The following is a 27,399-nucleotide window of genomic DNA, read 5'->3' on the forward strand; positions in this document are numbered from 1 at the left end:
TAGACGCGCCCTTAGTTCAACAAGTGCTCACCCCTTAAGTGCGTATTGCGGATTACCACTCGGGCCGGAGCACTGGAACGTTGGAACATCTTCAATCCTCCCCCTCTTCTCTTCCCCTCTACTCGTCTTGCTCAGTCAATTCTATTTTATCGCCTTAGCCATTTCATATATGCATCTTCCTTCACTATGACCGAATTACAGGCTACTTCTGGGTCCAAACCGGGCCCTGCATTACTGGCCTGTCTTCAGTGCCGTCACAAACATCTCAAATGCGACAGCAGGACTCCCGTCTGCAGCCGCTGTGAACAGACCGGATCAGCTTGCGAATATACTAAGTCTCGGAGAGGTTACAAGGGCCCCTCGAAAAAGCGCCGGGCTAACTCGCCGGATTACCTGCCCATGGATCCCAACCCGGTAGGCATGCTCGATATCCCCGTGGATTGGACCTTGCAGGCTGGCTTCACTTATGCGCCAACGATACCATTGCCCTCCTCTGCGTCGACTAGTCCTGGACTGCAGGGACTTTCAACCCCAATTGTCCCACACACTCGCCCAATCAGCGGACCGTTGACTCCGGACTCTTCCTCTGCTGCCGGCGGGGATGGCTACCTACTCGATATCTACTATAATTATTTCCACGCCGCCCATCCAATCCTGCCACCTCACCGGCTCCTATATCGCACCGTATTCCCCGCATACCTGGAGCAGGTGATGAAGTTCATCGGTGCCCACTTCACTCCTGCTGCCTCGAGTGACACCTACCGGCCTACGGTTGTCGCAATGGTGCAAGAACAAAGTTTGTCGGTGGAAAAGGTGCAAGCCCTGCTTCTGCTGGCGATTGTACTTCACTCAGACAATGAGCGTGGCGAGGCCGGCGTTTGTCTAGCCGCAGCAGTAGATTCAGCCTTTGAGCTTGGCATGCATCAAGGGACGTTCGCAATCGTTGTAGGCAATGGGGATCCAATCCGCGAAGAGTCTCTGCGACGCACCTGGTGGGAGCTCTTCATAATCGAGGGGCTCATGACTGCTCTCGGTGTGCAGCGTGAATACCGAACCAACCAAGTACCGCTCGAGGTCCCACTTCCATGCGAGGAGCGGATTTATTATGACGCCCTACCACCGCCACCGTCCCCGACCATTGCGCAATTTGATGAGCGCGTGTTTGCGGATGAAGAGCGTGACTTCTCTTCATACTGTTATCGCATTGAATCCATACGGATTCTCGGTCGTGTGGTGGCGATGCAAGATATGACCGAAGGCCAGCAGGACCATGTGGAAGCTCTTGATGCACGCATTGGTAGTTGGGGCCATCACTTGCCAGAGTCCAAGGAGGAGCTCCTGCGACCCGACGGGAGCGTGGATGAGATCATGTTCCAGGCGACCATGATCTTGAACGGCGCAGCCATCTACCTCAACTTCCCGCGGTCTGATCTGCTCTCATCTCCCGCCGTTGCCGCGGAAGTCATCTGTGGCCACCATGGCCCGATCAGTGTGCCTGCATTCTCCCACAATGAGCATGCCATGAAGGCCGCCAAGGCCGCCCGAGAGCTGTCCCGCCTTGCTGCCTTCCGTTTGCCCGTTATCAAGCACACCCCGTTTTTCATCTGCGCACTCACTCTGAGCTCCATTGTGCAACTGGCCACCTGCTCTGTCAAAGCCGGTCAAATGCCAGACCCCAGCCGCGACCGTCTGGCGTTGACGATCGGTGTCTTCAAGTCGTTGGCTCGCACCTGGGCCATTTCCCAGTCGATCATGCGGCAGATCAAAGCGGTTGCACGGGATGTGATGGATCTGGGACTGCGTCCGACAATGGACTCGCTGGATCTGAATACGGTGTTGGATAACAGTCAGTTCTGGGTGGATCAGGGCCCGAGCTGAGGAAAGAAGATATGACAGCCTCTCGCGACCTTTCCGACACAACGTCTCACATCGTCTCTGATATTCGCGGCTTCTCAACAGTCGTTGAATCAAGTCGAGATCCTCCGAGCCCAGCATGCTCACCGACCTTTGATCGACCGGCTGGCGTGTTCACCGCCCCACTAACCCCCCTTGCAGGGCTCTGACCCCCGTTGGGGCTGAGCAGACCCAAGTCCGGAGTATAATAGTATAAATCTGTGTCCGATTCCCCGATTATTGACCGGGATTGTCGGCGGGAATGCCTTTTCCACCGGTACCTGGCTTTGTATATATCAAACAGACCATTTGATTTGTCTCTTTACCTTTATAGACTTGTAAAGGTAGTTCCCAACTGAGACTAGGGCTTCGTCTCTGTTTCTAGATAGCGGCATGAATTTGCAGAATCCAGAGTACATTGAGCTTGCTGGTATGCCGCCGACTCATGTACAGGTTGATGTGTTGGACACGCTGCGTGATGATGGGTTGATATATGAGAAACTCGTGCGTGATCATGGCGTTGCTACTCGTCTAGATACTTATCCATATATACCGCATGCTCATTGGATGCTTTGGCCCGAGCACTCGTCTATGAAGTCGAATATCGATACTCTATGTGGTATTGGGTGGTTGCTTGGGCGGGAGATTGGAGGGATGTCGCCGAGGGCGTCTGGAAGACAGCGCCTTAGTTGGGGGCCTAGGTTTTGGACTGGAAATGTTCTGTATATTATTAATGTGGAAGAACGTGTTGGATTGAAGCATATAGCCAAAGGCAGCCCTCAACAGGGCCTATAGGAAATACGGTTGGTTCTCATTCGTTGAGACAGCTGCCTTGCTTGCGCTCTTCTTTGATGAAGCGAGAGACCGGCTATCTACAACAGACAGGTTTAAATCTCTGTAGATGAACAGCATTATCCATTGAAATATGGAACATACGAAACATCAACAGAATTCACCCCAAACAAAACCAGGACTATCTGTACTCGCGGAGATACTTCAACCGCTTAACAGCAAGAGAAAAATCCTCATCAGTAGTGATAGTAGTCGCACTTCTACCACCGGGAATATCAGCCATCATTTCCTTAGCCTGCTTCAACTCCGAATTCAGAATCTCTTTGAGATCGAAGTGCTCATGGTCAATCTTACGCGCTTGCAGCGTACCTAAATTGAACCCGAATTAGTCAATGGTTATTACGATATAGAGCGCATAGTCTTACGATCGATTTTGGCAAGGTGCTTGTTGGCCTCGACGATTGAACCCCAGAGGGCACAGACATCGGCCGTTTTTCCAAAGGTGTCGTTGCGGATCCAGCCTAGAAGACCGTTGAGGAGATCGGCCTCTGGTTACTTGTTAGTTCTGGTGGACTAGGGGATGGAGGGTTGAACAGGAATAGAGAGAGATGACTACCTTTGGACTCCCTGGATAGCCGGTAGAGGGCGGGGATGTCGGCTGCCATGCGCTCGTAATTCATTTTGGCGAGACGAAGATGGGACCAAAGGGAATGGGCAGAAGAGGTAGAAGAGAAAGGATGTTATATAGACCAAATGAACATAGAAATACCGGGAATGTCTGACTTACGGTCATTGAATATTTGGATTATCCAGTCAATGTCAGAGAAAGTAGGGCTTGGGATTTGAACAAAGCGCCCAAGCGGAAGGATACAGGGTCTATTTTGAGAACAAAGAATTTGACCACAGAACGTCTCAAATCCCCCCAATTCCCTCTTTCATACCAACGAATTATTTGCCTTCGGAGAGCCCTGGAAATATGTGAGGACAAAGAACGGTCCTGTCAGACTGGCTGGTTGGGATAGACCGGGGAAGAACAAAGAGAACGAAGAGCGAAAAAAGAAAAAGCGAAGGAATTCCCTCTTCTTCAACTCCTCTTCGATATCTTCTGATCATTCCTCCTAGTGTTGCTCGAAATGGCCGCAGACAATCTTCCCCCAGATTTCGTGAATCGCATGGAAAAGGTCCCAGCGCCGTATCTGAGCGAACAATATGGCTACAGCAAAGACGGTAAGCCAATAATCCCAAATCACTCAAAGACAAGAATCTGACAGATAGAACAGGACTGTCTTGCGCAATGGTCGCATGGATGCTGGACATTGATGTCAGAGCAACAATCAAGAAGCGCGAGTTCCAACGCACGTATCAGCGAATGTGCCTCTACATCAAGCATATGGAGCGTATGTTCGTGAGAACCCTTGAGAAGCCGGATAATCACTGACATCAGAACCTAGGCATCATGGACCAATCCAACATCAAATATGACGGCTACACCGGCACCGAAGATGGCCGAAGAATGAAAGCAGCCCGGCAGACCTTCAAGCCTCAGATGAAGGCTAGATTCGTACCGACCGCACCGTATCCTATCACAGCACCTATCAGCTCTGATGGGGAGCTCTGCAGGAGTGTCTCGGATGCGCAGACTTTTGAATACAAGCTTCACCAGTTGGAGGTCCTTCGGTATATGGAGAGGGCTGATGGGCCGGCATTGGCTGATTTCGAGACGACTACGAGGAAGCCCAGACCTGAGACAGGATAACTAAATAGTCATGTTTGAGCAGACCATTGATGGTCTTCGGTTTGAATAGTCGAGGTGATTGAGTCAATGCGTTCCTTCGTGCTTTCCTTGGAGATATGAGGCTTGTCGTTGGTAGTAATGCCGGCTGTTCTGCTTTTGGGGTTTCCCATCGTTCATTCGCGAAAATGAAGAAATGATTCATATTAGCTTGTTCTCCCTTGTATTATCATAGAATCGGAATTCGTATGATAAATTGAAAGTTCTGGAGTGAGCCATGTTCAGACACTTCAGGCCGTAGGATTCATAATAATGCATAGGATAATAACAATGATCGAAAAAGATTTTGATTTCTTTCAAACAGGTCTAACAGTGCTGCCGCCCAATATAAAATCCAGGGGTATCTCAAATGCTGGGTGTATGAGACGGGCAACAAGAACATCGCTATGTCAAACAACTTCCGCAAACAAACGAATAATGAGGGAATAGCGCCAGGCAATGAGAAGAAAAGGAACAGAACAGAAAAGCCAAAACTCCTTGCCTTATGCTCAGGTCGTATCGGCATCGCATGAAAAAAATGTAGGAAACGAATCTAACGCTATGATGAGAACTTCCACATCAGAGCAGCTAGGCACCTGCACCGCCGCTCAATTCACGCATTTCTTGCAGAGCAACAGCACGACGTGCAACGACATCTTCGCGGCGGACCACATTTCGCAGTGCTTCACTAGCTTGAATCAGGCCATCAATGCTGATCGCGTGGTTAGTCATTTGGTGGTTGATGTATGTATAGAGTGCCGCCGGCGTCGAGCAGGTCGTCAACAATTGCTGCTCGTTGAGCTTGAGCAGTGCGAGAGCAACTTGGAACAGGAATGTGCTTCCGCCTCCGCTGCCAGAGGCAAGATTTTCGGCAGCCTTGGCGGTCTTGTCACTGCTCTCCTTAGTACCAGAGGCATTTGACCCGGAGCTGTTGACTGCGCTAGTCACATTAAGACATAGAACCACGTCCCACACACGATACAGTGCCTCAGCGGAGAGACAGTCTGTAAAGACAGAGAGGAACCATTGGAAGGTGAGTGCCTCTAGTTCAATGCCCAGTTCCTCTAAGTGAGCGGAGAGCTTGGGAAGCAGCTCTGAGATATACTGTCGCAAGACTACCTGATCGGCACGGGAGGCGAGCAAGCCATGGTCGTAGTAGTGCTGAGGCAAAATAATCTCGATCATCGAGGTCAGAATCCAGAAGGCGTCCTCAGCAGTCGGCATGATGAGCAGCAAAGACGCTGCGATGAGGTTCATGCCCTGACAGTAGCCTACTTCTGGGTTACGGCGCGAGTATGCAAGCAGAACCTCTTTCAACTTGCTGACACCAGGCCCTTTGCGGAAGAAGACATTATCGGTAAGGGTGCGGCGAATATCCATGTCGATTTGTGCGACGACGGAAGGGTCGGGGTCCGATCCACCAACGCCATGCACAAGGTCATCGTAGTAGCCAGGAATTCGCATTGCCGAAGCCCCGCTGCATTCCGACCAAGTTTTGGCGCGAAGAGCAACTGGGATGCCGCCGAGTACGAGCAGGCGGAATTCTCGCCACTTCGCTCGGCCAACCTTGCCTTTGTTGCCCAGACCTGCGATGCCTACAACTTCGCCGTCGGCGAGTGAGACTTCTGGTGTGTCAACGGCAGCAAGAGAACGATCGGAAGTTGCTGCAGCGGCTGCCGCTTCGCCCTCCTTTCGGCGTTCAGCACGCACTTTACGAAGGAACTCGTTCCATCTGACGGTTCGATCGCGTTGCAAGGTATCGTGGAGATCGGTCAACTGTTCCAACAATAGTTTTACGGGCTCCATATCTGCGACAGTGAATCTGGAGGCTGTGTCTTTGAGCTGATCCGAGGACAACCCAGCGAATTCGGGGCTGTCGGCTGTGATAGCCGATGTAGACGCCGATGGTTGTGCGCTGGACCCGACAGCCAACGCCCCGTCTTTGTCATATGAAACAGACGAGCGATTTTCTCCCGCGGTAGTCAAAGAGACAATCGGGCCCGCAGAGGGTGTGTGGGACAATAGCTCCGTGGGACGGGACGGCATCCTCAGATAGTCCTGCCAGCGGCGGATGGAAACAGCTCCGCTGTCAGGGTCATCTGGTGAGTCAGGCAGAGAACGCGAGGCCTCGGAAGGCCCCTGCCGAAGTTTTGTGATTTCGGGGTCATCTTCATGATCTGACGCATCGGTCCGAAGAGAGCCGAGAGTCTCGGTTATACTTAAACGGTGATTGCTGCTCTTGGCAGTATTGGCTTCCCTCTGGCGCTTCTTTCTATGTTGATCATAGATGAAACCGAACCGGTCGGTGAGGAACTCACCCGGTTGGGAATTGTTGTAAATAGGCGTGAGCGTCGGAGGCTTCGACTCCATGGGCAAAATCGCGTCCATCTCGACGGGTCCAAGATTTGTCGAGCCTCTATCTGCAGTCTCCGACGTCGCGCCCTGGGACACGCTGCCGGCTGCCGGCCTTCGCGACGCAGGAGGGTTCATTTTGGCCTGAACGCTCGATCCACTAGCAGATCGTCCAGTAGCAGACGTACCGACGTTGCTGTTGATCTTCTTCAGTGCGGCCACTGCCGACATTGAAGCCTTAGAATTGCCAGATAGTGTGGATGAAGCACTCTTGTCTCCGTCCGGCCTTTTGTGTTGGGGTTTATTGTGGATAGACTCAGCATCACTTGCATCTCTACTCGACTGGGGATTGCCAGCAAACAACTTAACAGTCCAAGAGCCGAGAGATCGTGAAGATTTGCGAGAATGAATGCTTGTATCGTCGCCATTTGCGGACGTGCTAGCAATGCGCTTCGCCGGTCCGTCTCGTGCTGGGCCATCCGGGGGCTGGAATAGCTGCTCATCAAGCGCTTTGCGTCGCATTGCAGGATTGCTGGGCACCCGGGGACGCTCGGTCTCTTCTTCTCCACGTTCACCAACATCACTCATAATGCTACTGGCGCGACTGGTTTTCCGGCTTGTATTGGTCGAGCCAAAAATGTACTCCTGCCAGCCCCGAATCGAGCTCTGACGCTTCCGGTTGTCAGTGGCTCCGCTGCCTCGGGAGTCATTATCTAACCGCTGGGCACGAATCGTGGCCTGCGTCTCTGCAGACTCATCATGAGGACGAGAGCCAACGGTGTCTTCCATAGCTTGAGACATCAACCCATTCAGGCCGGAATAGGTTTGACCAGCATGATCGCTACTATGAGTGCTTTCGGCATCCGATGCACGATCGCCCGGCGGGTTCTCCAACTGATATAGACGACGTTCAATGTCTTGGTTGGACACAGACACGTCTCGTAGCATTCTCTTCAGCTCTCGCTCCCTTGCATCGGCGCGTTGGCGGAGGGCTGAGATCTCAGCGTCCCGTTGAGCCAGATCGCGAGCGAACTGTCTCACCATCTTCACGGCTCCTGTTCCAGCAATTAACCGCTCAATGTGCGCATCATCGGCCAAATGTAGGGCGCCTGGGATATCATGTGTAGGGACAGAGTCGGCGAAGAGAGCAGCTCGACCTGATTTGTGCGACGGCCCAGTCGTCAACTTTGCTAGCGTCGCCTTCCGCCCACGGGTAGTCCCACCACCATTTGATTCCTCCCCGTCTTCGCCGGATAACAGTGTATTCGTCAGGCCACGGGCGAGGGTCGGGGATTTGTCTGGCGGCGAAAGCGAGGGGAACGAGGTCAAATCAGTTGTTGTGTTGGAGCCTGAATGGCGTTTTTGCATTTTGGCGCGAACGACTTTAGCATTTCGACTTCTGCTCGAGGCGCTTGACGCTTGGGACGAAGAACGCCGCTGGGAGTGGATGTCGGAATCTGCCATGACTCAACAACCGGGCAATGGCATGAACAGTGGAATCGTTGATTAGTGGCTTCATGAAGGCTTTTCTTAGGAATTTTGGAACTGCGCAAGTTGGAAATGACGTCCGAGCTAATGACACAAATAATCACGTAGCTTATGTAGCTCCGGATACTTGGCTCGTCTTGTCGCGCGTGCTTGGCGATCCTTGCTGTAGTGATCCGTGGATGGAATGAAGGGAGATCGACCGTGATTTTCAGGGGCGGGTACGGATTCGACCCTAGATACCCTATTTTAAGACCAACAAAAGCATGAGGAAACAAAGAGCACGGATTTGTCTCGTTTTGAAACCCACAAAGACAGCTTTGATACCCTACGGCACATGACGTGACCGGACAGATGTCATGTGACTCAGTGCTTATGTTCTCTGGCACGTGACTGACATGCCATATTGGTCCCTATGCCCTAACGTATTCCTGGAGCCTCGGCTCTCCGCATAACCGACATAGTGGGGAAAGCTGATGAGCTGTTATAACTACAAAGCCGCCGCAATTGAAGCGGTTCTTCTTGAGTTGACAATTCGCTTTCCAATTGACTACTCTTTAAGGTTACCGAGTGTTTTAAAAAAATATGTCTGCAGCAGCAAAGCAACGTCTTCAGGCTCTGAGCAAGCAGCTCGTTGAGGGCATTCCCTCCGAGGGCACGTTCGAGGATATCCCCAAGATCCGTCATGTTGCCCCTGATTCAGCAGGACCGTAAGTAGCCTTGATTTTATAGCCCTATTATTGTTTTTTTTAGCTTCTAGCGCTGCATACATTGCAAGCTTAGGTGCATAACTAACACTTGAACATACAGCCGGGCCAAGGACAAGGTAGTAATTGTGACCGGTAAGCACTATTCCCGACGCCATCCTAAAGCCCTATACCCATTAAGTTCCAGGCGCAAACTCTCCCAATGGCATCGGGCGCGCCAGTGCCCACCAATTCGCCAACAATGGCGCCAAAGCAGTCTACATCTGCGATTTCAGCGACACCCACCTGGCAACGCACAAGCGGGAGATGGAATCGCTCTACCCAAACGTAGACGTGCACGTGCGGACATTTGACGCAGCGGACGAAAAAGCCCTGACAGGAGTCATCGACGAAGCAGTCAGCAAATACGGCCGACTCGACATCTTCTTCGCAAACGCAGGCGTAGTAGGCCAACCGAAGCTATTCACCGAGATCGACGGCGACGGATTCCTAAACACGATGCGAGTAAATGCTCTCGGGTACGTACATTTCCCCGAAAACAAAGCAAACGCAATTGTCCCCGATGCAAATTGAACTAAGCAACCCGGACAAACAGCGTCTTCCTAGCAGCCAAACACGCCGCCCCAGCAATGAAAATAACATCAGCCTCAAAGCCGTACCCCAGCGGCTCAATCATCGGCACGGCGTCTGTTGCAGGTCTCCGCTCTAACGCTGGCTCAACTGATTACTCCGCTTCAAAAGCAGCAGTCGTGTCGATCGCGCAGACGGTCTCGTACCAGCTTGCTGGGTCGGGTATCCGCATTAACGCGATCTGTCCCGGGCTGATTGAGACGGGGATGACGCAGACTGTATTTGACCGGGCACGGGAGCGCGGCACGGAGCGCAAGGTCGGGCAATTGAACCCGTTGCAGCGGGGTGCTGTTGCTGACGAAGTTGCGCGTGTTGCGCTGTTCCTTGGTAGTGATGAGAGTAGCTATGTTAATGGGCAGGCTTGGGCGGTTTGTGGTGGTTTGAGTGCTGGACATCCTGTTGTGCCAGGGAAACTGGCTTGAAATAAGATCCTAGAAATTGGGTTGATTGGAGTGATGTACATAGTTCATGATTAGCATATAAATCCTAGGAGGATTTGACCTGCATGACTCCATGTTGAAGTTGCTTAGCTACGATGTGTGTAACTTGTGGGAATTTTAGGAAAGTTCAATTTCACAGAATCCATTTTAGAGAGGGAGCTATATAAACCCTTGTAGATCGGATCAATCCAGATCAAGGACTGTAGATAAATAGGAAATATAATCCGCAGACAGTGCGGAAGGGGGTGCAGAGTGGAAGGCTCTTCGAGATGAGCGCAAATCAAACATATCAAGCCGTTCCATCCCAGACGGCACGACATATAATAAATGAATTCCTCGGGGGAAGAACAGGGCAAAGAGAAAAAGAAAAACGAGAGAAAACAAGTCCCAGGGAGGCAAAAGGACCATAAATTATTGGACAAGAAAAACATAGACGGTCGGGTGGATATAATGAAGATCAAAAATAATCGACACGACGAGAAATACGCCAGACAACCAGAGCGTATGTGCGTATTCAGGATACTGCACAGGTGAAGTAGAAGAAAGAAAAAGGGGGAAAGGCCTCGCCAAACAGAAGGAGAACAAGGAATGGACAGAGAAGAGAAGAAAAAACACAAACAAGATCGTCTCAGTCATCTAACCTGAAAAGCTGATGGAAAATCTAAATCACCCGTGCGGTAGTGGGCCGCATGAGATCCTCGCTATTCTGCTTGGACAGAGTGCCGCGCTCAGTCTGCTGGTCGTCAACGTTCTCGGTCTCGTGAGCGTGCTCATCATCATCCTCAACGATCCGGGTCGGGATATCGCCGGGGCCATACTGCTGACTTGACCGCTCGGGGAAAGTCGAGCTGCTGACCATGGACATAGATGTGCTGGAGCGGTTGTGGACCAGATCCGGGGTCGGGGGGATGCTGGAGTGGCGGTTGTCCGGGTGGAGAGAGCTGTTGTCAGCGTCACTGATCTCGCTAGGGGCGCGGGTGGAGCGGTCCTCCAGGTTGTCGTAGTCGGAGCCGAGACGGTCGTTCTTGGAAGAGATCTCGGCGTCTTGCTGATCCTCGGCGTCCTGGGCCAGGTGCAGGCCTTCGACGGCGGCGGCACACTGGTCGCTGATGCTGCGGATGATATCTGCGATGGCATCGGTCTTGTCGCGCAGGTAGCGGTCTGCGACATCTGTGATGCTGAGACGCGCAAGGGTCTTGTGATCCTTGCCGATGTTCAGCAAATGCTGCTCTAGCTCGGGCTTCATGTCATTTACCAGAGTGTTTTGACCGTTGACCTCCTTAGCCGTCTTGACGGACTCCTTCGACTCATCGACTGACACATCCTCCTTGATCTCCTCGGGAGCGTCTTCGTAGCCCTGCTCGACCATTTCAGTAATCTCCGACCTGCTACCAATGGAGCGGACGATGTGCTCCATGTGGTGGCTCTGGCCGTTGATAAGGCTGCGCAGGTGCATGACAACGCGCTGGGCATCTTCGCGCTCGCGGGAAAGGGTCGAGTTAGCGTGCGTGAGGGCAGAGATCTCCTTCTGGTTGCGCTTGCGCTCACGCTCGAGCTCTTCGGCAATCTCCTGCTGAAGGACGAGTGCCTCGAGAGCATCGTCACGCTGCTTCTCAGTACCAGACAGGCGCAGAGTAAGACGAGCCACATCATCCTTCTGTTGGTCAATAAGGCCAGTGAGGCGACGGCTCTCGCGCTTGTGGTTTTCGATCTTGACCTTAAGCTCCGAGGTCTCCTTGGTGAGCTGCTCGGCAAACGCCTGGAACTTGAGGAACTGCTGCTTCCAGGTCTCGAGCTCCTCGACCAAGAAGTTGTTGCGCTTGGTGACCTTGCTGAGCTCGGTGTCCATTCTGCCCTTGAGGTTGATGAAGTCTTGCCAAGCTTCCATGGCATCCCGAGAGTACTGGTTGCGCTCACGAACAATCTCATTGAGATGACGCATAGAAACCTTGGTCATGAGGGGCTTCTTGACGGAGCCACCGAAGATGGCCTTCATACCGGTGTTGCGGCCCTAATCGATAGAACGTTAGTTTTGATTGAGGTTAGTGACAATTGAGGTGGGTAAACGTACCAGCTTCTCGCAAACATGGTCCATGACGCCCATGACAGCATCCTGGTTCCACCATTGGGGTTCTTCAACGCTTTCGACCTCACCTCTCATGACGATGATCTGGCCAGCTGGAATGAGCTTGCCGCCAGCGTAGGCAGTGCGCAGGTGTTGGGGCACACCGGATGGCGAGACATCTCCGTTCAGGGATTGGGTCATGCGGTTGATAAACTTGGTGCGCTGGCCCTGGTTCAGCACATTGGGCGGGCTGGAGGTGAGGACAAAGTTGCGATCGAGGTCGACCACGAGAGCATCAGACGGGGCGTTGAACAAAGTCCGGCACTCGGCAGTGATACCCAGAATATAGGGACCAGGCTCCTGAACCAGCTCCTTGACGTGGCGGGCGTGAACCACTGGGACGTACAGACCACTCCACTCGTAGACGCGAACGCAGTAGCGAATGGTTTCCGCAGCGACAGTCAGCATCGCTGGGTAGTGACTGACGAAAATGATGCGGCGAGTAGGCGAGACAGCAGCCTCGATCACGCCGACAATGTTGGGGATGGACAGACAAGTGAACAATGGCCACATGGCAAAGTTCTGGAAGCCGGTGGGCGACGAGGGGAATTGATAGCACAGGGCGTAATCCTTCATATCAATGCGGACCAAGTCGTTAAGACGCGGGGCTGGGAAGCTGAGGATACGGGAGACCTCCTCTGCGTGGAACAGGTTGGTGGCCTTGTTCCAGTGGATCCACATGCCACGAAGGTAGTCACCCAGCAGATCGTAGAGGGGATACCGGGAGAGGAAGCTCAAGCAGTAAGGAATCCAGTAGGTCTCGTCAGGGTTATCATAGAAGTCCGGCTCCGTCTTCTTGCGCAGCTCGCGGATTGTCTCTGCGCGCTTCTCGTCGGCACGGGACCAAACGCGCAGCGCGATACCGTATAGAGTGTGAGAAGAGTCCTGTTGCAAGACGAACGCGTGGTGTGCACAGTGAGGCTGGCTCTTGCCGGTGCAGATCTCCACGTCGTGAGGGAAGCATGCTCGCATAGCCGAGTGTAGGGCTCGTGCGATCTCGTTGTCCTGCTCTAGTCGAGGGCTACTTCCCAGAATCTCGGGGAGCCAGAATTGACCGACGGCTCCCTTCATGTGGCCAATCTTACCCTGGGCGGGAGCAGGCGCCTTGACCCATTGTGAAGGTTCGCGTCCGACACCACATACCATGTAAGCATGAGTGAGTGTTTTCGGTGTCCGCTGAGCGGGTTTGATGCTGAGTGAGGACGGGATAGGTTGAGTGATGCGCGAGTGCAACGACGACGTGCGGCTAGGAACGACCAGCGAATTTTCCCCTTCGCCGCGTGTCGTAGGCCGATCCCGAGTGGATGGCCGGACAAAGGACCCATGATCTCGCAGAGAATGGACCATTGTTGCGATGTAGATTTATATTTCGGGTCGAGTATTGTCGAGTTCAAAAGAGTATGTCGAGTTGGATAAGTCCGGGTTTGGGAATTCCTTGAAATATAGGAATGTAGAAATCGGGGAATGGAGGAATGGAGGCACTGCTAGAGTGCAGTTCGAAATGAGGGTTTACCCAAGATCAAGGAAAGTCGGGGAGATATTGTAGAGAGTGTAAGAAGATCCGGGTGAAACTTCAATAATACTCGAGACTCGAGAACACACCCGCCATGTGCATCCAACTTATGCAGTTGAAAAACAGAACCCAAGAAAGAGGAGGGTTTAGGGGGACAAATAGGAGAAGAAGAAGAATCGAGGGAATTAAAGACTAAGGCCAAAGGAGTTCTCTCCACTTTAATTAGCCGTACTGTATTTTATTTACAACAGACGTGGTATCTATGTTTGTATTTATTGTTTCATGTTTTTGCTTTTGTCTTTTTATCTTTTTCTTCAGGATAGTATAATATTATTATGCTACGGAGTAGTAAAGAAAGAGATAGAAATGATACATCCAAGCACCGTTGGCGACGTTAGGTTTCGCCAATTTTTTTTCTGATCTATTCGTTCCACCTTTTTCACTTTTAGACAACTTTGATACTCAATTCATATCCTCTCCCTCGGTAATCTGCAGTGCGATCATATATATGCAAAGCTCCTATGTTTCGCCTGCGAGCAGTTAGGGAGCCCACCAACCACTTCAACCACTTTACCACTTTCCCTTTGACAAATATGTAGATATCCCTACCGTGCCGATCATCTGATTTCATCTGATTTCATTTGAGGCCGAATTCCAAGATCGTGAGCCATGGATATCCCGTCTGACTACCCGTCCGAACTGGGTAAACGGATTTACATGATTGGTCCGTTCCCCTGACCAGTCCCCATCTGTTCGATCTTCCAACCGTGGTTGGCCTGCTATTTGACCCCCTGAAGAGGATTCCAAGGTTTGAATGTTGGTTAAAAATTTGACACTTTAGAAAAGAAATATGGTACATGCAATATAAAATAAACCCCTATGTATAATACTTATACCAATTCTTCTTCCCTTTCCCATTTCCCAGTTTCTCCTCCCAAACTCTACCGGACTCGTGTTAGCCCGTCAAAGCGGGCAAGCTAAGCTACCGAGCTACTCAGTCTGGCAGGTTCGGCGGAGATCTCATTTCCCGGATGAGCCCCTCACGCACGATTTTGCAAGGTTCTGGATCCATGTGGTAAGGAACTACGTACGGAGTACGGAGTACATGTATATACATTGTAACGGCAGAGATCTGGCGAAGACTCAAGATCGCACATGGGAAGACCGCATGGACCAGCCATTGAATATATAGGGCCACTGGCGAACACCCTTCATTCCGTACTATGCACTCCGTACTCTCGATATCGTACTAGTACTTTGTACATTGTATGTACATTACTCTGTATAAATATGGATCGGAGAGTTCCTATGTCCGAGATTATAGAGCAAGTTCTTTGTTCCCATCCATCTTCTGGTAAATTGTCAATCTTACTTTCCAAATCTTTCCCATTAAGGTTATGCGTTATTTATTATTCCCATTCTATTTGTAGATAACCGATGCGTTCCTTTCTACTCCCTACTCCGTAGTACTTACGGAGAAGTACATTGAACATTCTAAAATAAACAGAAACCTCATGCAAGCTTAATTTAATAGTGCTTACTCCATCCGGAGGGCTCCGTACAATATAAATCTCCTGGAATTCCCTCCGAAGTCTTTCCAGAATCCTCCGTTCCCCTTACTCTAAGCCTCATTAGGGTCTCTGGCCTGTCGATCCAAAATCCGACCCACCAATGTTTCGCGCAAGGACCCACACCACAGCTCTCCCCAGCAAAATTCTAGTACCAATAGGCGTAGTATCCGGTACCTTAGTTCATGCAACTGGAACCCGCATGGGCCGAGGTATCCGGTACTCTTTGCCCAGGTACCTAGGACCTGGTGGCAAGAGGGTTTAATCTCCGGAATGGAGTTTATCTACGCAGTATATTGTGAATAGATATTCTAGGAATACTATATTGCACAATATAACTGAGTACTGTTAAGCTACCAATAGCTTCGGTGGTTTAACCATTTAACCATTTTCTATATTACGTATCCATGATAGGGGTAGGGGGAGGGGTGAGATATGTACTTTGTACGGAGTGCGGAGTAGCAGCCATATTAATATATATTTCGGCATTCCGTCTAGAGAAGAATACCTATAAAAAGACGCAGGATGCAGTTACTTTACTGTACCAAGTACTTAGTGACTAACCTCTTTACACTGTACGCGCGCGAAACACAATTCGAAAACATCTCATGTTAGATAGAGTAGAATTCCATACTCCAAGGATATCATAAATTGAAAGCCTAAGAAAGCCTAAGAAAAGATGTACACCATACCAGCGCGGTCCACGCTGACGACCATACCATACGGCACACGTAAAACCGTCACATCCTGGATAATATCCAGATGGCTCTTCAACAACATCTGTTGCTGCAGGCTGATGACGGTACTACGCGGCGGTCTTGGACTGGCTCCCTTCCTGGTATCTCGAGAACTGCCAGTACTGGACGAACTAGGGAGGTGCTCGGTGGTAACCAGGAGACTGGGGCCGGGCTGGGACTGCTCATAGTATGGCTTGCCGCTGGCACTACCATCTGAGACGACGTCTAACCCACTGACTATAGAGGAGAGATCCGGCCGAGCCAGATCCCAGAACCGGATTTTCCGGTCGCATCCTGCAGAAATGATGTACCCACATTTCGTGTTGGAGTCCTTATCTTCGCCAGGGGCATTGAGGCCGACCGCAAACGCCCAGATGCCGAGTCGATCGCCGGCCGGATTATTAGAAGATGGGGTACCTGGTTCAGGGCCGTTTGTTGCAAAGCGACTCAGCATCCCTTCTGGCCGGTCGCTGTCGACCCGCCACGCTTCGTAGTCACTTGGCACAACAGGGGTCGGGTAAGCGTGAGGGGTGCGGGAAGGATGATGAGTGCCATTGGGGCCATTGGTGCCGACACCTAGTGGGGTCGCTCGGTAAACCTCGCGACAGCGGAACTTCTCGATATCCCACACTGTGATTTCATTGCCGTGGCTACCGCTACTGGATACACAGACCCAGCGTCCGCGGGCCTTGACGGGATGTAGTTGGATCCGGTTGATAGCGCCCCAACCTGGAAGACCCCATGCCTTCAACCGTACGCGGAAGCGGAGATCCCACAGGTCGAGGATCCCATGAGTTGTGCCGACCAATAGCCAGTGGTGTCTGCGGTCGCAACAGAATGTAGTTAGAGTTCCATGGTGAACGGGATTTTCCAATGTGTAGATCGGTAGCATGGTTTTCATGTCCAACGCAATGATGCGACAAGTGTTCGTCGCAATAATCAAGGTGGACTGCCCTTCGTCACGGAAGTGCTCCATCCAGACTGCATATTCGGGTGATCCGTCTTCGGCTATGGGAAGCTGATATTCGCGAACAATTTGAAGCTTGCCATATCGGACGGCCGTCTGACTGGCTTTCTGATAGTCGACTCGAACGGCATGGACGCTGCCATCAGTGGCCGCACTGACAAAAGTGTAGGTGTTTTCAACAAATGTCAAAGCCTTCACGCGCGAGCCTGTTGCATGACGGTGAGTTTGACGCGATCGAGGAGTTAAGTTCCTTTCAAGACGAGTTGTGTCCCAAATCTTTACCGTGCTATCATCAGATGCGGTAGCAAAGAAAGAGTGATCTGGTGCTACCACGACACGATTGATTGGCGCACTGTGCTCGCCAAAAGTCGCGACCAGATTCCCTTCGGGCTTCCAAACCTTACTCGGCTCTTGATCAGTGGCACTGCGAATCGGTTGGCGGGTGTCAACTTCTTTGACATATGGACCTAGGTCAAATAGGTCCGTCGGGTAGTTTTCCTCGAAGACGTTGTCTAGCAGTCGTAGAACCGCAGGGTCGTTGCCCCCATATGAATGATGTGCACGATATTTCTGCGGCATTATTTGGGTCGCTTTCTGCTCGGTTGAGAGTAATGGTGTCAATGGTCGGGGTGTGCCGCCTCTTTGGACCGGTGCGTCTACCTTTCCAAAGGCGTTTGCGGAGCTTGTGCCCGTTTCAGCGTAGGCTTTGGCAGTGTCTTTCCGGCTCAACAAACTCATCGCGCTAGACTTTTTATGTACACGATCGGATAGACTTTTGGTGTCTGCGTTAGCCGATGCCAATGAGCCGTCTTGTCCAGGGCTCGGTCGGCGACTGGAAAGTCTTTGATCATTATCGAAATTTGGAGGGGACAATGGACGAGATGCAGGTCCCCCGGCAGGCGATGATGCTACCGGAGATGATGATAACGAAGAAGTGTCATTTCCATCCAAGATCGGAGCGTGCGATGCACGTCTTGTTTCTTTGGAAAGTTGGCTTTTCGACCGCAAGTGCTTGCGATGAGAACTGGGCATTCGCTCAATGGTTGTGGAAGCGTCAAGCAAAGCATCTGCGATTGTTCTCGGCCTTGAATCATCGACGGTGCCATCGTTTGCGCCCGAAGAGATTCCTCGCGGCTGGTCTTTAATTTCTTTATCGAAGAACACAGTCTGGGGCTTGACGCCATGTTGTGTTAAACTGACAATGTCGTTCACAGGTGGGGTTGCATGGACATCAGTTTCTCTCGATTGCCGTAATGAGACCCTCCAAATGTAGTCTTTGAGTGCGAGAAGCTTGAATTCATCCTCAGGGCTCATTCCAAGGTTTCGCAACCGACCAAGCCATTGTTCATCCTCATCATTTCTTGATTGAGCGGCCATATTGAGGGAAGAGTTCCGTTGACCCACGCGTGGACTAAATGATCCAGGCTCAGACAAGCTGAACATGCCATCGCGACTTGGCGACTTCCAGAAAACACCTTTCTCTGATTTGGAAGCCCAGAGGAAGGCCATCTCATACACGCTCCTCGACATTGGCCGCTTGAGTGCATCGAGCATATTGGTATCCGAAAAGACAACAATCTTAATCTTGAGGAAAGGCCGGATAATAGGAGTCAGGATAGAATGAACATCCGCTATTGATAAAAACTTGGCGGAGTTTACCACGAACTTGACTGCTGCCTCACGAATCCAGGCGTTCGGGTGCGCCAAAAATCCAACAGTCGTGTTTAGGAGATCCCACGTTGTTGATCGCTGGAATAAACCCAAGTCAGCCATAGCTGCCAGAGATCGAATCACCCTTTCAACTACAAATTCCTCAGGCTCAGTCATGGACTGGACCATCAGCGGCAATATGTATAGCTCCAGGTTCAGGCTCCCCACGTAGGTGGCGACACCGATGACAGCCTCGAAAAACGCGCATTTCAGAATCCAGTCTGGATCGTTCAAGTACGTATTCAAATGGCTAAGAACAACCTCGTTTGTTCTGAGATTTCCGAAAAAGACACAGAGGCTGGACACAGAGCCCAGAAATGCCCGCCGGACTGATGCATCCGGGTCTGTCAGCAGCATTTTTGTGTGAACTTCGAAGTATTCCAGAAGATCGACCCGAGCCACGTCGTAGAGATTGTGATAAGTGGCATCCTCAGTCCATCGGGGCTCAAAGCCGACCGGGATCATCGCAGCCAAACGGGTATCGGAACGCAATGCTTGGATCATGTCCAAAAATCTCAAGGACGACTGGGCCAAAGACGCAATGCATGAGGCATATGCCGCACGCACCATGGCACTTGGCTTGCTGTTGGAGGCAGCGACGAATGGCTGGAGCCTTGGGAATATGTATTCGGAGAACAGATAGGCATTGACTGGGGAGACCACCTGGACCATTTTTAGTAATTGGGTTAAGGTGCGGATCGCAGCGACCTTGACAGTATCGGTCCGATCAGTCAGTAAGACCATGATGTATGGAAGAATGCGATCCAATTTAGCTTCATCTGACAACCTTTCTGCAAATGCAAGAAGGATATCGCAGGCCTTGATCCGAGCCGATGCTTTGGCTGTATTTCGCAAGTTGGATACCACAAGTGTTAGGAAAATCAGAGCACCCTCCTCTGGCTGTGACTGCGGTGCTGAAATTTGACTCTCACCATTTGGAAGATCAATCCTCACAGGGAGAGTGTTGCCTGTCAATTTGGAGACAGGCAAATTAGACAGAGCCCCAACGCCACGGGTGTTGGAACCGAGGAAGTAAGATACTTTATCGAAGTCTAGGTAAATTCGCTCAATCCGCTCATCTGCCTCCCCTCGGTTGGCTGATTCTGCATCCACATTTGTTCGCCCGGAAGAAGGATCGGTCATGAGGGACATGTATTGGTGGAGAAAACTGTAGAAGTATTCCGGAAAGGCCTTGCCCTTCCAGAAATTCAGATATTCATCTGCTGAGTACCGAGACTCTGGCTCAAGTTGTATCATATGTAGAATCAGCTCCCGAATGTCCGGATCATCGATTTTGGCTATTTGACTGTGTTCTGGGCTGTATTCTCCTTTGCGATACTTGTACATTTGACTCAGGTTGAAGATCGGCGCTTCGAGAAAGAGCTCTGCAATGACACAGCCAGCACTGAAGATATCCATTGCCCAGTTGACGCCGCTTTCACTGGGCTCTTCCCCGGCAACAGAGAAGCGCTCGGGGGCTAAGTAACAGGTTCGCCTTCCGGAGATGTCGAAGAAGAAAGAGAAATCTGCCGGATTATCCTCCGGGAGAAATGTGGGCTTGAAGGATGACGAGAAGTCAGAAAGATACAGCCAATTCCAGGCGGTGACCAAAACGTTTTCAGTTTTGATGTCACCATGGTAGACATCCAGTGAATGGCAATCTCGGAGAGCACACAACAGCTGGAAGGCAATCCACTTTTTCTCGATATGCTCTATAAAAGGTCGTGTGCTATATTCATGTCAGGCTTCATTCGCTGCAACAGCTGCGACAGACATACCTCATCCGATCATAGAGAGAGCTGTGCATGTACTGGCGCACAAGGTATCCACTCGTGGCAGTCTCAAGAATCCTCTGGTAGCTTAGCGCATTCGGCACATCCGCCAAGAGCTTTCGTTCTCCTGAAGTGGACATGAATATTAGAAGTTTATAATAGTAGAAAGGACTCAAACATACTCGTAATGTCTTTGATATATGGCTCCAGTTCCATGGTTGGGAACGGTTTCATAATAACCTTGATGATCACCAGACCATTTGGCTGCCGTGCGCGAATGCTTTTCATGAACCTACCACCTCCCATCGACTTTTCATACACCAGGTCAGCTAATTCAGGCACATCGATCCCCGCCGACCCCGCGGACAGGGTTGTGAGGGAGTAGCCTTGTCCCATGGTGTCGACTGCCCCTCATCTCCCTTTTGGAGATTTGGTGGTTATCCAGAGCCAGAGATCGATTAAATTAGATGGAGATGATTGGGGAGAGCTATGCGATAATGAAAGTCGAGTTGAAGCCGATGAAGTCACTAGACGCGTCGACACGTGCGCAAGGCGGTCAGCGAGATGTCGTTGGCAACCTCCAGCTCGTCACCTTTCTCTTTTGCAATTCTTCCTATTACATACTAAATATTTTGAATTGTTTTATCTTAAACTGAAAAAGGTCATTTTGCCATGTTATTTGTGGCCAATTGAAACCCCACTGGTCAAACGACATGGACCTTCCGTCGATACCTCGGCCTTAATACTTGCAGTTCTGCCCTATCCCGGAAGGGAGATACGCTAGATGAAAAAAAAAAGGAGAACAAAAAACAAACAAACAGCCAAATACATTGAAAAACAAATCAAATCCTGAATCAACTTTGGAACGTTCAACATTCAACGTTTGACGTCGGTATGTGGCTGGTTTTGGCGGCCACGGGGAGACCCGCTAATCGAAGTAGAACTCCTCCAGATGGATTCACACATGGATCATACGGAAATTCCGGTGATCGAAACCAATGAACCGCTATTTGATGTACTTCCTAAGCTGTACAAGTAAGTCTTGCCTGCCTTTTTGATTAAACAGAATTAACGAAGCCCCCCTATAGCTTCATTAGCATGGCCGTGGGTGATATGGCTTACACGTTTGAACAAATGCTGTATGGATCCCAAGGACACCGTCTTAGACAGCTGGTCCATGCTTTGGCAGATGATACCCACAATCCCTTTATCATTGTGGCATTGATGTAAGTTCACGACGAAGAGGACGCGGAACTGGATTGGTTGATCAATAAACCCAGGATACTCAAATGGGACTTCACCACTGCCACCGAGGATGATTGGGGACTCAATGAGAGTCGTGGTGCAGCCTGCGAATTTGTTGCCTGGCAATTCCTGTGTCACCTGAACCAGCGCGAGACAATTGAATTTCTATTGGAAGAGCTACCAGCACCGCGGCGCGGTTCGGCAAATATCATTGAATCGGAAGCAGGTAACCCTGGCCTGGAATCTATTCAACGTGATACTAGCCAGACGGAAGAGACCACTCCTCTCTTGCCAGACTCTTCTTTTTATCGTCTTTTTGGCGGTAAGAGAACCACAGAGACACAGTTATCCGGAGCCTCGCAGGATACACACCGAGATGATGAAACCTATGCCGCCCATAGATATTCCCGATTCTTCGGATTGAATGCACTGGAGATTGCAACGATTGCTCATGCAAAGAGATTTCTGAGCCAACGAGTTGTGCAAAGAGTGGTTGACGGTATTTGGAAGGGCGAAATCGTTTTCTGGGATTCTCTGACAGTCAATTCAACCAAGAAACCTCATATTTTCAACGCAAGGTTAGACAGAACAAGCAATAGTCTTGCAGACATACTGACCATTTTCTTCGATTAGAACGGCTGATCCTTACTCGCGCCTGAGAGTACCTCTGTATCGGAAAATCTTTGAAGCAGCATTCTTCATATCTTTCCTTTTTCTCTACTACGCAGTCCTGGTAGAGAGGAGACAAGAGGCTGTTGGCATCTTCGAGGCGGTGATGTATGTGTGGATCGTTGCTTTTGCATACGATGAATTGAGTGGAATAATTGACGCAGGAGTCATTTTCTACCAAATGGATTTCTGGAGTCTCTGGAACCTAAGCATAATTGGTGTTGGGATAGCATTTGTCATAACAAGTGAGTACTGATTGCTCATTCTGCCTTGCGGCTCGTTGTTAGCAGGTCATCTGTGTCAACCATGCGACTAATCAGGAGACCACAGGGGTCATCGGGCTAGCGAAGGGCGACAACCCCATTATTGAGCTCTCATTCGACATCCTATCCCTGGAGGCTCTATTTCTTGTACCGAGGCATGGCTATTCGTGGAAACATCCTGGGAGGACAGGGCTGACACGGAATGAACAGGATCTGCTCACTCGTGAGCTTGAATTCATACTTCGGCAGTCTAGTAAGTGGATCCTGCATGCAACATTATTGTCCTATACTTAAATAGATTAACTGATTGTGGCTATGAACAGATACCAGTATTGAAAGAGATGGTGCGATGTCCCCCTAATCCTTGCTTGGGTTGGCTTTGGGACCCAAGGCTGATTGAGGATGTGTTTCAGACGAAAGCATTCTTCAGGTTCTTCCCAGTGGTGGTAGTATTGTATATTGGTAAGTGTGGCTAAGCACATACCCAGTGAATCAATGTCGGTGCCAAATTACTGAACCGCTGCAGGGTTCTTGACCACATTTACCATGCTCGCCCGTGACCGCTTGTCGCTCAGCACAATGTCACATTTGTTAGTGAAAGTGTTCTTTGGGTACGGTGAAATAATCCCTGTTGAGACCGCTCTTTCTTTTTTTTTTACTGACCGTTTGAAACAGATCGAGCGTTCTTGGATTAGTGGGTTCATGTCTCCTTTCCCGTTTAGGGATGTGCACTGACAGTGGCTGAATTGATTGGATGATAGGACACCGCGTCTGAAGTAAGTCTGCGCACCAGGCGGCTGTCCTGCAGCTCAAATCGCATTATCCCGGAGTATTGGCAAAATGGTTGGCTATCGTGTTAAGTTGACTTACACGCTAATTTTTCTAGATCTCCCCCATCTTCGGCTATGGCTTGATGTGAGTTCCCTGACTTTTTCTTTGATTTTATTGCGCCACATAGTAAAAAAGGGTCGCATGTGCTTTTGATCACGTTCTAATATGCAAGTGACGTTTGGTTGCATGTCCCCCTTTGGGGGAGGTGCCATGAGCACACGGGGATCTGCTGCAACTTCCACGCATTAAGATTTCTTTTCGTAAGACGATGGATGAAAAAGATGCTGACAGCTAGGATGACTTACAGGCTTACTTTCGCTCTAATGACCAATACTCTCATTCTCTCATCCTTGATTAGTTTGATGAGCATGAGCCTTGAAGGGGTGAGTAAATATGGTCTACTATAGTTGTGTGGCAGCCGATTAATTTCCATTTCCTCCGGTATTGTGATAGGTGATGCGCCATGCCCGAGAAGAATACCTTTTCCAGTAAGTATACAGACATCCCTGCTCTTCTGAATTTTGGCACTGCCCCATGGAAAATTCCATTTTGACAAGCCAATCAGGTTGGCCATTTATGTCCTAGAAAGCAGCAATTCTCGACGACTGACATATTTCATGCCACCCCTGGTCAGTTAGCGTCTGATCCTCGACTTGAATCTTTCGTTGTATGTTCTGGAATACTTCCAAGCTAACACTGAGCAGAATCTTATTCCCCTCCTCTGTATCCGGCCCATGCGGCTTTTTCTCTCTGCCGGAACAGTTCGCAGCGTACGCATTGTCTTGCTTCGAGCCACACACCTCCCGTTTGTCGCATTGATATGGGCATACGAGTCTAAATGGCAACATTCAAAACGACAGAGCAGTCAACTTGGCCCAATGTCGGCACGCTATCAAGGAACTTCTGAAAACCCGACTGAGTCAAGGTGTCAGGACCCACACCACCCCTCCTTAGTTGAAACAAATCGCCTAGGCCCTGGAAAAGCACCCAGTGTGGATCAGCAAGCCGCGCGTGAGCTAGACATGGGGCAGTTCGGGCAAGTACCGCAACTCGCGGACCTGATCGACACAATAGAGCGACTACGAACTCAAGTGGAGGCTATTGCTCAGCAAAAGTGATTACGGTTTAACAACAGAATTTGCAAGTTACCGTGTTTACCGTCTTTTCCGCACTGACTTTTAATCTGCGGAGTTGACGGAGTTCTAAAAGAACGGCGCGGTAGAGGGGTCACTGCCCTGGCGCTTAGGGCCACGCACGCCCCTGCGGGACTGGAGGCGCTAGTCGACGTCGGGTCAGTTTAGTGGCAGAGCCACTTTGACTCCAAAAAAACCGTTCGATATTCCTGTGAACAACCATATCGATTAATAGCCTAATCCAAACAGGCTTGGTGGCTTTTTTTTTCGGGGTTCGGTCTTTTTCTCCTATTTCTTTTCCTTTCTTTTTTGGCTTCCCCCCTGTCCCTGGCGTTTCAAGATTGATTCTCCTTTCCAATCAATTTCATGTTCGATCCACAAGAGGGGGAAAAGCGAGTAATTAGATCATGATCATCATGGCCATGAAGTTGAATTCGGATATCTCATAGAGACGGTTTGTCCGGGGGCGCGTCAATTACCTGTGGAGTCAATGTGGAGTTTCCGCGCTATGGTATACATGAAGCCAAAGGGATCGAGCGGTTCGGAAGGGCTGGCCCGCATACCACTGAGGTCACGATAATTAGTTCAGTTCGTGAAATATTGATCAACTTCATCATCCAATTCGGGACTTCGTCAGAAAATACCATTCCCCACCGTCTCAGCATTATGCGGGCTGTGCTCATGGTCAATAGGCCCTCGACACACACACCCCAATGCACCTCGCCAAGCCGATCCAGGGACTCGGGCTCTGCTGATGTCTCTGTATGGCTACTACCTGCATGGGACACGTCTCGGTTGGGCAGACCAGCCCAACGGTGGTGAAAGGGATGGTTAGCCTTTTCCAGACAAACCCAACAGCCGCCGTTATGCATCGTCATATATCTCTTATGTACCTATCAGTTCATTACCGGGTATTACGATCTCCAAAAGTGCCCGAAACTAGGCTGAAAATGCAATGATTTGCCCTAGTTGCCTATTGAGATAGTAGTATATCTTGATCTCTCCGGAGCTAACCCTCTGTGAGTGCCCATATGCTAGACCTGGACTGCCATCGATCTCGTCCGGATTACCCTTGCCCCCGGCCCTTAATGCCCCCCACCCGAATTTCTCTTCCACCGCAATTACAGACCCTTTCCTCTCCAAATCTGCCTTGTCTGTGACGGCGTCAAGTCGTTGAATCTTCAACATTTGTCGGTGTCGATGCGGCGCAAGCTCTTCTCCAATGAATTCATACCCTATCCACTACCCTCCTCTCAGCCACCGATGTATGCCGCTGTCAATCACCAACAGCGAAGCTGTTGACTCAAAGGCCTTTACTATATATACTTTGATTTTTCGCCCTTCGTTCACTCTGATATAGACTAGCCCTTTGGTTGGTTATTTGACGGGAATACACTTATTATTCTGTCTTATTGAATCCGGCTCTCTACACCATGAATCGGAATTTAGTTCATCCCACCTCAGTCACATCCCCGCGAAGAGAGGATGTACCGTCTCGCGAAACATCCTCGGTATACTCTTCTCCCATTTCTACCTCGTCTCAGGGAGGCCTTTCCCCTATTGGTCTGGGGATTTCCCACTGCGAAATCGAGAATGCATTCGGTCAACTGAGGGTCTTCCCTCCCGCGCCTACACTACCACCGCAACTAGGTCCTGGAGCGCCAACTCCCACTTTCGCTGTATCCTATGACGAGTATTCCGGCGCAGCATGCTACCCACCAGTTTATAATGGCCTCGTCAACAGTGCTTCGGAGACTTCACTGGGGCTCTACAGCCCCACGACGATGAGCGCGTCCCCCAGTTACAACTCCACCATGGATGTTGTCCCTGGCCAGAACGTCTTCCCGGGCCAGATGACCGATATGTGGATGCAGACGCCTTGCTCGGGACCGACAACGCCATCGGATGTTCCTCCGGGAACTGTAGCGAACGGCGCCGCAGGACCGTGGGGCCAGAGTGTGTTTCCGGATGCGTGCATGCCCTCCACGATGCCCCTATTGTCAGTCAACGATGTTTCCTACCTTGGGCCGATGGGAGAGGAGATTGGATACGACGGATCCCCTGGACAGGGCATGAACACTGGACACGTCGTGTCCCAATCTCTAGCGTGTGAAGGGACCGATGGTGTCACCAACCCGAGCGGAAGAGAACGCGGCTCATCAAATGACAGGCTAGTATCTGCCAGCGGCCTGGAATGTCCCATTTGCGGTTCCAAGTTCACCCGACGCTCCAACTGCAAGGAGCACCAAAAGATGCACAACCCTGAATGGAGGAACAACCATCCGTGCGAAATCTGCCACAAGTCTTTCGGGCGAAGCTCTGATCTCAAAAGACACCTGAACACCGTGAGTAGGAAGACCAAAGGAGCCAAGAACAGGTACTAACGAGGATTGTAGGTTCATCACGGGCTACGGAAGTACAGCTGTGACCTTTGCGACCGGCGTTTCAGTCGCCATGACAGTCTGGCTAGGTAAGGTCCCAGAACATCTGTCCTCGGTGGATGTGTACTGTGCTAATATGTGATAGACATTATTGTGTAGAGAAGCACCGCACCGCCGGCAAGTCTACCGGCCAGGCTGAGTCTTCGCTTATGCCCAGGCCGCGCCAGCGAGCGTCGAACCACCGCCGCTCAGCTAGCTAACAGCACAGACAGCTGATCCCATGCTTGCATGTCTACATGAATATTGGAGGGAAATATCGTCTACATTGGCTATGATTCTTGCGGGTTGCATAGTTTTGCCATGGGGTCTGCTGGTCAAAGATACGTTGGATTTTCTTGCTTTTATTTACTGGGCT

General features: G+C 50.6%; 10 protein-coding genes across 10 annotated transcripts; 6 read left to right on the plus strand and 4 right to left on the minus strand.

Annotated features, from left to right (window-relative positions):
- Window positions 1–186: 186 nt before the first annotated feature.
- Window positions 187–1,878, plus strand: N7489_000191 (Zn(II)2Cys6 transcription factor; the record flags this gene model as incomplete). Its single annotated transcript, XM_056705946.1, has 1 exon — window positions 187–1,878. The coding sequence occupies one exon, from the start codon at window positions 187–189 to the stop codon at window positions 1,876–1,878; it is 1,692 nt and encodes a 563-aa protein (XP_056570248.1).
- Window positions 1,879–2,866: 988 nt separating this feature from the next.
- On the minus strand, window positions 2,867–3,365 carry N7489_000192 (uncharacterized protein; the record flags this gene model as incomplete). The annotated part of the gene is made up of 3 exons (XM_056705947.1): window positions 2,867–3,054; window positions 3,111–3,233; window positions 3,302–3,365. 3 exons carry the CDS (start codon window positions 3,363–3,365, stop codon window positions 2,867–2,869), a joined length of 375 nt encoding a protein of 124 aa, XP_056570249.1.
- Window positions 3,366–3,818: 453 nt separating this feature from the next.
- Window positions 3,819–4,441, plus strand: N7489_000193 (uncharacterized protein; the record flags this gene model as incomplete). Its single annotated transcript, XM_056705948.1, has 3 exons — window positions 3,819–3,912; window positions 3,966–4,082; window positions 4,137–4,441. The coding sequence occupies 3 exons, from the start codon at window positions 3,819–3,821 to the stop codon at window positions 4,439–4,441; spliced, it is 516 nt and encodes a 171-aa protein (XP_056570250.1).
- A 603-nt stretch (window positions 4,442–5,044) lies between these two features.
- On the minus strand, window positions 5,045–8,272 carry N7489_000194 (TBC domain-containing protein; the record flags this gene model as incomplete). The annotated part of the gene is made up of 1 exon (XM_056705949.1): window positions 5,045–8,272. One exon carries the CDS (start codon window positions 8,270–8,272, stop codon window positions 5,045–5,047), a length of 3,228 nt encoding a protein of 1,075 aa, XP_056570251.1.
- Window positions 8,273–8,878: 606 nt separating this feature from the next.
- On the plus strand, window positions 8,879–10,052 carry N7489_000195 (SDR family NAD(P)-dependent oxidoreductase; the record flags this gene model as incomplete). Its single annotated transcript, XM_056705950.1, has 4 exons — window positions 8,879–9,003; window positions 9,104–9,135; window positions 9,188–9,518; window positions 9,596–10,052. The coding sequence occupies 4 exons, from the start codon at window positions 8,879–8,881 to the stop codon at window positions 10,050–10,052; spliced, it is 945 nt and encodes a 314-aa protein (XP_056570252.1).
- A 679-nt stretch (window positions 10,053–10,731) lies between these two features.
- On the minus strand, window positions 10,732–13,542 carry N7489_000196 (DENN (AEX-3) domain protein; the record flags this gene model as incomplete). Its single annotated transcript, XM_056705951.1, has 2 exons — window positions 10,732–12,081; window positions 12,142–13,542. 2 exons carry the CDS (start codon window positions 13,540–13,542, stop codon window positions 10,732–10,734), a joined length of 2,751 nt encoding a protein of 916 aa, XP_056570253.1.
- A 2,403-nt stretch (window positions 13,543–15,945) lies between these two features.
- On the minus strand, window positions 15,946–20,858 carry N7489_000197 (ubiquitin-binding serine/threonine protein kinase VPS15; the record flags this gene model as incomplete). Its single annotated transcript, XM_056705952.1, has 3 exons — window positions 15,946–20,419; window positions 20,469–20,589; window positions 20,645–20,858. The coding sequence occupies 3 exons, from the start codon at window positions 20,856–20,858 to the stop codon at window positions 15,946–15,948; spliced, it is 4,809 nt and encodes a 1,602-aa protein (XP_056570254.1).
- Window positions 20,859–21,560: 702 nt separating this feature from the next.
- On the plus strand, window positions 21,561–22,632 carry N7489_000198 (uncharacterized protein; the record flags this gene model as incomplete). Its single annotated transcript, XM_056705953.1, has 3 exons — window positions 21,561–21,688; window positions 21,743–22,285; window positions 22,341–22,632. 3 exons carry the CDS (start codon window positions 21,561–21,563, stop codon window positions 22,630–22,632), a joined length of 963 nt encoding a protein of 320 aa, XP_056570255.1.
- A 1,161-nt stretch (window positions 22,633–23,793) lies between these two features.
- On the plus strand, window positions 23,794–24,588 carry N7489_000199 (uncharacterized protein; the record flags this gene model as incomplete). The annotated part of the gene is made up of 4 exons (XM_056705954.1): window positions 23,794–23,853; window positions 23,924–23,958; window positions 24,036–24,099; window positions 24,175–24,588. The coding sequence occupies 4 exons, from the start codon at window positions 23,794–23,796 to the stop codon at window positions 24,586–24,588; spliced, it is 573 nt and encodes a 190-aa protein (XP_056570256.1).
- Window positions 24,589–26,036: 1,448 nt separating this feature from the next.
- On the plus strand, window positions 26,037–27,244 carry N7489_000200 (uncharacterized protein; the record flags this gene model as incomplete). Its single annotated transcript, XM_056705955.1, has 3 exons — window positions 26,037–26,948; window positions 27,000–27,073; window positions 27,130–27,244. 3 exons carry the CDS (start codon window positions 26,037–26,039, stop codon window positions 27,242–27,244), a joined length of 1,101 nt encoding a protein of 366 aa, XP_056570257.1.
- Between the last annotated feature and the right edge of the window lie 155 nt (window positions 27,245–27,399).

The sequence above is a fragment of the Penicillium chrysogenum genome (genome assembly GCF_028827035.1).
Source record: "Penicillium chrysogenum strain IBT 35668 chromosome Unknown utg000001l_segment0_segment0, whole genome shotgun sequence".
Taxonomy (NCBI): Eukaryota; Fungi; Ascomycota; class Eurotiomycetes; order Eurotiales; family Aspergillaceae; genus Penicillium; species Penicillium chrysogenum.